Source organism: Gymnogyps californianus, chromosome 6 (genome assembly GCF_018139145.2).
Source record: "Gymnogyps californianus isolate 813 chromosome 6, ASM1813914v2, whole genome shotgun sequence".
In the NCBI taxonomy this organism is placed as follows: domain Eukaryota; kingdom Metazoa; phylum Chordata; class Aves; order Accipitriformes; family Cathartidae; genus Gymnogyps; species Gymnogyps californianus.
The window spans coordinates 23274718-23285853 of NC_059476.1; the positions used below are offsets into that span (position 1 = coordinate 23274718).

The 11136-nt window shown below is 49.3% G+C and overlaps 1 protein-coding gene across 2 annotated transcripts; it reads right to left on the reverse strand.

Moving 5' to 3' along the window:
* Nucleotides 1–216: 216 nt before the first annotated feature.
* LOC127017485 (cytochrome P450 2C20-like) lies at nt 217–6675 on the reverse strand. Of its 2 annotated transcripts, XM_050898555.1 has the most exons (9): nt 6496–6675; nt 5993–6155; nt 5345–5494; nt 4893–5053; nt 4322–4498; nt 3658–3799; nt 2434–2621; nt 1100–1241; nt 217–398 (listed from the first exon to the last, which is right to left on the reverse strand). In XM_050898555.1, the coding sequence occupies exons 1-9, from the start codon at nt 6673–6675 to the stop codon at nt 217–219; spliced, it is 1485 nt and encodes a 494-aa protein (XP_050754512.1). The 2 variants fall into 2 exon arrangements, with proteins under 2 accessions (XP_050754512.1, XP_050754513.1); XM_050898556.1 differs by lacking the exon at nt 4322–4498.
* Between the last annotated feature and the right edge of the window lie 4461 nt (nt 6676–11136).

The window sequence follows — 11136 nt, forward strand, 5'->3', positions numbered from 1 at the left end:
TGCCACAGGCTGCAATGTCACCCAGGACCTCCCTGCAATGTGGTGGAGCAGTTCTGGGAGGCTTTGAAGGTGCCTACTCTGTGCATGTACCTGTGTTTGGGCTGCCTTCCTGGAGGCCTTGGAAAGGTGGGCCAATGCTCCTGCCGTTGGTTTTAGTAAAGGAGATGTAAAGGAGTAGCTAGGCTCAGGACACCATGGAGAGAGGTTTTGTGCTTTTCAGCGGGGGAGAGCACAGAGCTGGTAGGCAGGAGGTACGTTGCCTGTCCCACTCAGTGTTGGGGTTACGTTGAGTTCCTGGGGGTTGACGACAGGCTTCAAGGTAAAATTCTGCAAGATGGTAGCCGTGAATAAGAATATCTCCATGCGTGCCAGGCCCTCTCCAGGGCACATTCGCTTCCCTGGAAGTGAAAATACCACATAGTGCTCAAGAGGTGTTGCCGAGTAGACCAGAGTTTATACTAAGCAGATCTGTTGCACCGTTCTATTTACCAGATACAGCCACAGCAGTGAGATGACTGTCAGGATTACTAGGGACATTTGCAAGAGAAGAGTTTGTTGGAGAAACACCCTTGGCAGTTTGGTTGGGTGTGTGAAGGAAGAACAGGAGCAGGAGAAGTCTTAAACATGGAGGGGGCATCACACGGGCAAGATGAGAGAGAGCAAGGTGATCTAAAGCACAGGTGAGAAAGCAGAGGGTTGGAACTATTGGTAGGTCAGTGGTTGCATGTAGTTTGAGAGGTACTTAAGAGGTGCTGGGGAAAAGTGGAGCTACCACAGAAAGACAGGTTGGTTAAGGATGACTTTGGTGGTTGTATAGGAAGGTGACAGGTATTTTAGAAAGTGTCAGTGGGTCCCATTCATGTCATTACATCGGCAGCTCCTAGTAGGAGGTTTGAGAAGCCACCAGGCCCAAACAAGATAGGAGATGCACCTGGGGAAGGGAGCAGCAGGGAGGAGTTATCCAGAGAGCAGTGAGCCCCAACGAAGCACCAGTGGGACCAAACTGGGAAGGGGGAGTGTGTGTTATAGGGAAAGGCAGGGTGGTCCCCAGAGGAGGAGGTTGACAGAGAGAGGAAGAGAGAAAGAGCCTGTGCTTTACCTGCTGAGAAGGGCATGAAGAACTCACTCTTCCTAAAGGTGCCATTCTCGTTCAAGAAATGTCCAGGGTTGAACTCATTTGGATTTGGAAACTCTTTACTGTCATGGAGGACAGAACTGAGGAAGGGGAAGATTGTGGTGCCCTGAGGTAACACAAGGAGAAGGGTAGAACATGAAGGGGAGGCAAGTTAGATCACTTAATCCAACTGCCTGCCAAGTTAAGACTGAGCTTCCCAGCACAGTCCTACCAGTGCCTTTGGTTTGCCTTTGGGGACCCTTCCTTTGGGGAGGCAGCTTTAGGGAGACCCTGCTAGATGTCACAGCAGGGACAGTTGTTGGCTGCTCTTCCTGAATGCTCCCTCTCACTTTCAGACCATTTATCCTCACCTTGCTCTGGTCGTCTGGGCACACCCTGCCTAATTCTTCCTCTTTCTTAGTGTTTTGCAATAATGAACTTGTAGATGCACTATGTTCCTTCTTTTCTGCAAGCCCTGAAAAGCAACAGCACACAAGGTTGTGGAAATGAAGCTCTCTTCCCCTCTCCCAACAAATTTCTCCTGCCACGATCCTCTTCCTTCCCTCTTCCTGACCAGCCGTTGATGGTGGGATGGGATAAATAATCCAGCAGTGATGACACAAGAGCCCTCTGCTGGAAGCTGAGCAGTTCTCCGGGTCCTGCCTTTTGATTTTACACAGACAGCTGAAAATCAAAACACCAACAGCCTGTGTGCTGCTGTTCCCCTGCTGTACATGGTCACGCAGAAGATAGATAGGATGTAACATGAGCGTTGCTGCAGTGGGCCAGGCCAGGCCATGGGTTGCTCTAGCCCATCAGCCTGCCTCTGGCAGTGGCCAGCAGTGACTGCCTCAGGAAGCGTGTAAGAACAAGGCAAGCAGGTTTTGCTTGTTCCCTTAAACAAACATAGCCTCCAGCACTTTGTGGCTCAGGGCTCAATAACCACCAATTGACTTTGCTTCCAAGCATGTGCACAGGCTCTCTTTGATGGTGGTGAGCAGTTCCACAGCTTTGCTGCCTTTTGTGTGAGGAGTCACTGCTCTGTTTTCTTGTGAACCCACTGTGTTTCTGCAGATTGGTAAAGCTGCAGAGCAAGTGAGCAAAGGTGTTGGGCAGAGCTGCTGTTCCAGTCTTGGCCCATGGAGTGGCAACAAGGGATTGCAAGTGAGCTACAGGAGCCTGAGGATAAAACCTTCTTGAAGGGCTGGGTGACAAGGGGGTCAGGCCACAGCATTTCTGGCTTCTGGCTTGTAACTGACAGCCTAAGAGCAAATGTGCTGCCACCTTGTTGTTAAACTTGAGGGAGCTTGCCCACTAACCTTGGGAATGACGTACTCTCTGAAGTGGGTGTCTTTGGTCACAGCGTGAGGGAGACCCAGGGGGATGAGGGAGATGAAGCGCTGGATTTCATGGACCACTGCATCTGTGTAGGGCATTTGGATCCGGTCAGCCACACAAGGTCTTCGTGATCGTTGTACTACCTGGTCGATCTCTTGTTGAACTTTCTCTGTCATGAGAGGCACAAACCATAAAATGGGTAAATAAAACCAAACCTACCTAAACAGGTTTCCCTAAGCTGTCCACAAGTCACAGATCACAAATGACAGGAGCATTGATGTTGGTTCTGGTGTTGACTAGAACACAGCTCCACTGTGGCCCATGCAAAGAATGTCCTCCTAGTGACTTGGCTAAATAGGAGTACTGGGAGATAAAGATGTGGACACAGGCAAGTCCCTGGCTGTGATGGGAGTGCTGCTGCTGCTGCTGCCAGTGAAGCTGAGGGATCTCTAACGGCCACCATGAGGAATGACGGTGCAAGGACTTTGCCCGTTTGGGTAAAGTATGAGAGAGAGAGGATGAAAGTTGGGAGAAGGATGTGGTGGTAGACACGCGCCCAGCTGTTGTGGTTTAACCCCAGCCAGCAACTAAGCACCATGCAGCCGCTTCCCCCTCCCCCCTCCCAGTGGGGTGGGGAGGAGGAGAGAAAAAAAAAGTAAAACTCATGGGTTGAGATAAGAACAGTTCAATAACTAAAGTAAAAATAAAAATACACTACTAACTAAGAATAATAATAATTGTACTGAAAAAGAATACAGCAACAACAAAAAAAGAAATAACACCCAAGAAAAGACAAGTGATGCACAATGCAATTGCTCACCACCCACTGACCGATGCCCAGTTAGTTCCCGAGCAGCGATCCGCCCCTCCCGGCCAACTCCCCCCTGTTTATATACTGGGCATGACGTTCCATGGTATGGAATACCCCTTTGGCTAGTTCAGGTCAGCTGCCCCGGCTCTGCTCCCTCCCAGCTTCTTGCACACCTGCTTGCTGGCAGAGCATGGGAAACTGAAAAGTCCTTGGCTTAAGATAAGCGCTACTTAGCAACAACTAAAACATCAGAGTGTTATCAACATTATTCTCACGCTAAATCCAAAACCCAGCACTGTACCAGCTACTAAGAAGAGAGATAACTCTGTCCCAGCCGAAACCAGGACACCAGCCCAGGGGAATAGCTAGAGAGGAACAGGTCACAGACTGATACCTTGTATCTTCGGATATTTGAGAAGAAGCAGAAGCCCATATCTTATGGTGGTGCTAGTTGTCTCAGTTCCGGCAGTGAACAAGTCGAAGGTGCTGGTTATCAGGTTCTTCATGTGGAAACTGGAATTGGGATGCTCTTTCTCCTAGGGAAAAGGCTGGGCTGGGCTGGGCTTGGCTAAGAAAAGTGGCCCTTTCTTCTGTCATCCCAGGCCTTCCTTTTCACCTAGAGCTGTTGTATTTCTCTGCTAAGGTGCAGCAGCCATCTGGGGCATTGCAATGCTATCTTTGTGCAGTAAGCTCAACTCCAGAGCAACCTTCTTTCAAGCTGTGCACCAAATGGTACTTAGCTGCCTGTTTGCCCTTGCTGTACCAACTGCTTTCCAGTGAAAGAACTGCAAGACCAGACTGCAAATGTCCCTGTGTTTTGGTGAGAGCAGATGAAGGTCTTCCTGGCCAAGGAGCTGCAGGTAGTGGCCGGTGAGTGTGCAGACGCAGAGCTATAAGCTCTAGCACAGGCAATATCTGGGGTATTGTTGATGTCTTCCCACTGCACAGCCCAGCTGCCTGGGAAGGAGTCATCCCAATGTCTGTGTTACTTAGGAGAGGGAAGGGGCTCAGTGTACATGTGTTTGGGGATGAGCTGGGGCTGTATGCTGTCTCCTTACCTCCTGCATTTTGCTGAGGAAGCAGTCGATGAAATCCTGAGGGGAGCTGGGATCTAGGGAGGCTTGGTGCATCTTCACCTCCTCTGACACAAAGGCTTTTAGAGCATCAAATTCTGTGAATATTTTGTTGTGTGGGCCAGGCAAGTAATCCAGGATCTTTGAGAACATCCGGTAGAGCTGGAAGGAAAGAAACAGGAAGGTCCCTAGCATGAACGTTGCCTCATCCTTTGATATTAGGAAAAAGCCTAGGAAGGCCACAACCCTCTCAACTGAGCCAAGCAGAAGGGGATGAGGCTGGGCAGTCTGACCCTGTCAGGCAGGGACTTGCTTAGTAGTAGTAGTAACCTTAGAGGTGGAGAAGAAGGATGTTCAGGACTAGGGGGAAGCTGCACTTAGCTGGCAAAGCCAGCTCCATTGGTGAGGGTGCTTCTTGCTCTTGAATGAATTCCCTCCTATGCAGCAGAGCATTGATGGGGTCCTAGTTAGAAGACTGAAATGGGGCTTCATTGGGAGGCAGGCCTCCTGCTCCCTTGGGAGAATGTTGCCACTGCGAAATGGCTACTGAATGTACCTGTCCCCAGTGGGAGTTCATCAACTCAAAGATGTTGTTCATGTTGCTCATCAGGGCCAGGAACTTCTTGTCTTTATAGTCATATCGTTTCCCAAAGACGATGGAGCATATGATATTGGAGACAGCACAGCTCAGCATGAAGGTTGGATCAAAAGGTGTTCCTGTGATTTCAGAAAAGTTATGAACCATAAAAAACCCTCAAAACTATGGCTACGGTGGGTAACCTGAGCTCTGCTTGTTAGTGGAAATGTCAGATCACAGTCTCTGAGTGACACAGAAGGGTCCTCCAAAAAGAATAGTATGTGATCACGAAATTATTTACTGCTTTGTAATGAGGGGTAGCTGGTGCATGGACCAAACACATGGGAACTTCAATTCTATGCTAAAGATATGGGCTCCCTTAATACAGTCCTTTTTTTGCAAACATAAGCTATATTAAAAATGGACCATACCCTTTGTTTTGTTGATCTCTTCCAGCAAGTACTCAGTTTCCTCCTGGATCCTCTCTTCAATGCTCCTCTTCCCCATTCCAAAGTTGCGCAGAGTGCTGAGAGCAAACCGCCGGACTTGTAACCACTCCTCATTGTTGCTAAAAGTAATCCCTTCAGAGGAAGAAGAAAGAGGGAAGACCTGGCTTGGGTGTGCTGGGTGTGAGATGAACAGAAGCTCATGGTGACGGTGAATCCTGTCCCTGGGAGAGCACTGACGTGGTAGTGTCATAGAGTACTTTGGTTTGGAGGCAATCTCTGGAGGTCCTGTAGTCCAACTGCCTACTTTTGGCCTTCTCCACCACATACCCAACCTCCTTGTGAACAATTAATCACTCATATCCGCATATAATTTCCCTTGCTGCAGCTGGTGGCTGTTGCCGCTTGCCCTTTCACTGCCCATCGCTGAGGTCAATCTGGCTCCATTTCTCTGCTGCCCTCTTTGGGTGGTGGAAGCCAGCAATTACAGCCCATTCTGCCTTCCCTTCTCCTGGTGGGACCCACCCACTCCCTGCAGTCTTCCCTTGTGCATGGTACACCCCAGCCCTAATCTGCCAAAAGCACCCTCAGCCCTTCCCGTCTCCTCAGAAGCAGCTCAGTCAGCAAACATACCTAATCCATTGTTAGCCCTGTCTCCTATTGGCATGTATCCTCTGGCAGCAAACTCGTCTGCACGATCAACCAAGGCTTCTTTCACCACATCATGGCCATGGAGCACCACCACTGGGTCAGAGCCCAGGTGCACTGTGAACACTGGTCCGTACTCTTCACTGAGCTGTCAAAATGGAGGAGAGAACATGGCCGTGGAGCAGATAGGGAGGAGGAGTTGAAAAGTGGCCTTGCTGCTGCATCCCACTGCAGGCAGTGCAGCCTCACAGACCAGCAATGTCAAGATTTGGTCCTCTCATGATAAATGTGGGTGTGGAGAGGGTTCCCAGCTATCAGGCCCTGAACAACAATGGCAACAGCAGCAAGGGGGAGCAGCTGAGATCCCCATGACTTTTCTGCTCCTCTCAATTGCCACTCATCAAGCTGTGGCCACAGGTTGTCCCAATGCACAGGACCCACGCATTTCTCACCCACAGAAGAAAGTAAGAAGAAGAAAGTGGCCTTACCTTCTGGAGGGTTTTAGCCAAGTTCTTCGGTTTCACCTGCAGCACGTTACCTAGGATGGGAAGAGGAGCCGGTCCTGGAGGCATCTTCCCCTTTCCAGACCTCCCTCTCCATGCTGCGAAGGAGAGCAAGCAAGCAATGCAAACCAGGAGGACAACCGTGGCTGCTCCCAGGAGCTCCATTTGCTTCTGCGGCTCAGGAGGAAGTGACTGTGGCTGCCAGAGCCTGAGTTTATATACTGAAGGGCTATGTTAGCTCAACAGCAGGTTTTGGATCACGTGGCTGAGTTAGTCAATGTTACTAGTCAATTATTTGTTAGACTGCCCTGTGTTATGAAACTAGGATTTCTCTTGGTGTTAATTGGTCCTTGAAGACACGCCTTACCTCAAACAACTGCAGAGGCCAACAGAAATTTATAATGTGCTGATAAAACTTGTTTTGTTTCACCTGAAGTTCATTGTTAAAAAGATCACACTAGGGGCACACTCTTCTACTGAGGCGCTCCCAGAAATTCACTGTCACGAGAGCATCTTCCAAGTACTTCAGTGTCGTTTGAATTTTCTATTCTTCGGTATTAATCGTACAAGCTCTCAGTGGGGTGAGCCATTCTTGCTTGTTCCTGAAGTCTTCCTGACATTACCAGTAGAGTTTTCACTGCATGTGATGTGCCAAAGAACATATTGACGTGTTCTCCTCAATGCACAGCAATTGCCTCAGTCTCTCTCCCTAAGAGTGTCTTGCCTCATAAGAGAGGAAAGTACAAAATGTCCACCTAGCAAGGGCAGAAAGGTCTCCAGACATCACAATAGACAAGAAAGGACTTGCTAGGAGACATAAGATAAAGACATAAGAAAAGAGGAATAGACCTTGGGACTCTGACCTCTTCAAGGTCTCTTAGAGGAGAGAAATCAAGAACTTGAGAGGGTCTCTGGGGAATGGCTTTCCAAGCTGAGACAGAGCTGCACTTGTGAGAGGCTGAGTATAGCTTAGTGCAAGCTGGCAACTAGTCCTTGCACTTGCAATGACCAAAGAAGCCCACCCAACCTACTGCTGGAAGCTGGCATGCACAAGTTCCTGTTTTGTTGACGTCTGACTCCGATATGAGGAACTGCTCCCCTGGAAGGGCCAGAGGTGCTCTGGGAGGCTGCAGAGCATGTCTGGTGTGTTGCGAGGACTTCAAAAAAAGCTGGAGGCTTCCTGCCTACGATTACTCCAGGGGCTATGTACCTGCAAGGTCCCATCCCAACAGCAGTGGCAATGGCAGGTAGAAAGGACCCTCAGGGCTGTGGCACTGCCTGTGCTCAGCTTGCTCAGTCTGGCCATATACCTCTGTCTCTCCTGAGCTGCGACACTTTCGCAGGCAGACAGATCTCATCCAACTGAGCAGAAGGTGTTGCGAGGACAGGGGATGTGGACTTGGTGGGAATTAGCGAGGGGCCTGGGTGGGCCGGGTGCTTGGTTGGAGTGTGCTGGGTTTGCTGCGCAGCAATGTGTTAATGTGAGTTTCCCCTTCACTCAGAGGTGCTAGTGAAGGTCTCCATCCCTTGCAAAAGTTTCTGTAGCTTCCCTATGAGTTCTTAAGTCATCCTCACTCTCTCGCATAGGTGCAATAATTTGCTAGTTGTTCTTTTTGAATCTCAGTCCACTTCTTAAAGACCCGTACTTGATACTTTGGTGGAAAAACTGAATTGGCAACAAGTTTGGGCTAGTTACTGACCTGCTGGCCTAAACTCCTGCATCAGCTCAGATGTTGCTAGGGCAGTTCATGAAAGTTCGTGTAGCTCTAGGGACTTCCACCTGGTAAAAGTGGAGTTCATGGGAGTTTACGCTGCTACATGAGGTCTCTCTCCTGCCAGCATTCATGACCTTACCACCTTCCCCGTAAAGTTCCCTCATTCCTGGGGACAAGGGCTCACTTTTCAGCTCTGCCTCACAGTTTGTAACATACTTTGGGCAAAAGCCCTGGAACTAGGAATACTTTCAAGATTTCTCATTTTTATCAGGAAAAAATCATTATATTCCAAATATTCCCACCACCCTAGCAGACACACTGGGGATTTATAAGGGAGGAAAACCCATCAGACTAGTCACTCAGACCTTTCCCTGTGGGAAACCACGGGCCTTTTCATGTCACAGTAGTGTCCAAGGGCTTTCTGAGTACTCGCTTCTGTTTGCAGATGCTAAGAGTAGGCAGGGCTGGTCTGTCCTCTTCATCCATGTGAAAGTCCAGGAAGGCCAGGCTGAAATCCCCTCCTCTCCATCTTGCCCAGAAACTTTGGTTGAGTTCATTGGAGGCAAATATTAGGGATATTCAAAGAAAAGGCTACCAGTGTTGTAGCTTTGCCTCTTTTTTTCTGAAATACAGCACAAGCTTGAAGAAAATCTGTCATCATTGTGTGGAATCTCCTGTGGGCTTGCTGCCTGCACCTTCTCTTTTTGGACCTCAGTTCAGAAGGTGGCACTGTGAAATGCCACTCCTGCCCACTGTACAGCCAGCACCCCTCATCCCCGGGACACTTGGTGCGGATATCCCTGCTGTCTGCAAATGCTGTTCAGCTCCTGTGGAGGCGTGTTTTGACTGAGTCACTCCTCCATGCACTGCCATTTTGTACCACGTACAGTGCACGGTACAGGCCAGACACTCAGCGATCTCGTCGGAGGCAGTCCCACAATGTACAGGGCATTTTGTACTCCTCTTCCTGGCACTTCTTGGTGGTGGTGTTTAATACCTCCTTTTCTTCCCACAGGTCTCTAGAGAGCTTTCTACAGCCAGGGCAACTCCTACACTGCTGCTATGTCTGCCTCAGTCTCCCAGGCTCAAAATTGTTAGGAGGAGAGGATTTTCCTGATGGACATCCCAGGAAGGTTTTAGCTTGCTGGGGTCATGATCACCTTCAGGCTAGTGGCCTACAGAGACATTTGCCTCACTTACCTTCATCCTCTGCATGTCCTGTTTGTGGTGGTCTTGCGTGCTAGCTAAATTGGTGCTTACAGCTGGGTCATTGTAATGCGTGAGAACTATAGTTGCTAGCTAAATTGGTGCTTACAGCTGGGTCATTGTAATGCGTGAGAACTGTCGAATGGATGAGGAAGAGATTTGCGAGGAAGAGAGACCTACCTGTTTCCTCTCACCCAGGCTGCTTTCCACTGCCTATAACAACTTCTTCCAAACAAAGTATTTCATTTCCGTGAATTTCAGGCTCATTTCGCTTGCCTCCCATCTCTACATCACCCAACAAGGCTGTCAAGTGTGTGTGTAGAAATTAGGAAAGGGCACTTACCTGAAACCGTTCTCAGCATGGGTATTGCTTGGTGGATCTACAGCACTCCCAGTGTTGTTTCGCATAGAGTTATTCTTCAAGTACATGTAGACATTTTTCCTGTCAGCCTAAACAAAGTATTGGTGGGTTAAAGTGTAATGAAAACGATCTCTCTATAGTTCCAAAGTACTTTGTTTATTTCTTATTGTTTACCCAGTTATCAGCAGGTAACACAGTCAAATGAAGCATTCAGCAGTCACACAGTGGCTGCGAGATTTGGGCAAGCTGTCTTGGCACAACGCTTAGCTTCTACAGAGATGAAGCCTCCCTCCCTGCCAAAGTCCAAATGTTTCTCCCAGGTGCCTCTCCACCATGGCTGCCCAGTGCCCAGGCAGGCACTGGGGTGAGCACATTTGGTTCATGAGCGCTGCTCAAACAGCAGCCACGCAGGCAGCCTGTCAAAATCCCTTTGCTTCAGTCCCTGCTGTGCGGAGCAGCTGAAAAGGTCTTGTACATTGTGGAACAGCCCTCCTGGTTGGTGCATGAAATAAGCAGTGTGCAGGGTAGGCACAGTGATGTTCTTCACCCAGCTGGCCGGCTGGGATCACAGCATCCTGTACAGCTGTAGAGGAAAGACAGGCTGTGGGCTAAGGTGGAAGAGCAGAGTAAACGCCTCCCTTGGACTCAGCTACTACCCATGCCTGTTGATGAGGGCTGGCTGGAGGGACAAGCACACTGCCTGCTGCATGGTGCCGTGCAGACATCCAGGAGCTGGAGGGTCTGCTGAGAGCAGAAGTGTGGGTGGTCACCAATGGAAGTGCATTATTAAAGGTCAAGATTAGAAATCCTACTCCTCTAACCCACACACTGTGCTGGGATGCGTGTGATGATCTAGTCCCAAAGAAATAAGCAAATTACAAAAGAACATGATGGCACAGGCTATGTCAGTGCTCCTGCTGCAAAAAGTAGGGCACAAAAAGGCATGCACAAACTATGTGTGCATCACCTCTGCAACAGTGTAAAGACATTCACACGTCCATTGCATGAATGCAGAAACATCTGTATGGAAAGTGTCCTGGTTTCAGCTGGGACAGAGTTAACTCTCTTCTTAGTAGCTGGTACAGTGCTGGGTTTTGGATTTAGTGTGAGAATGATGTTGATAACACTCTGATGTTTTAGTTGTTGCTAAGTAGTGCTTATCTTAAGCCAAGGACTTTTCAGTTTCCCATGCTCTGCCAGCAAGCAGGTGTGCAAGAAGCTGGGAGGGAGCAGAGCCGGGGCAGCTGACCTGAACTAGCCAAAGGGGTATTCCATACCATGGAATGTCATGCCCAGGATATAGACGGGGGGGAGTTGGCCGGGAGGCGCAGATCGTGGCTCGGG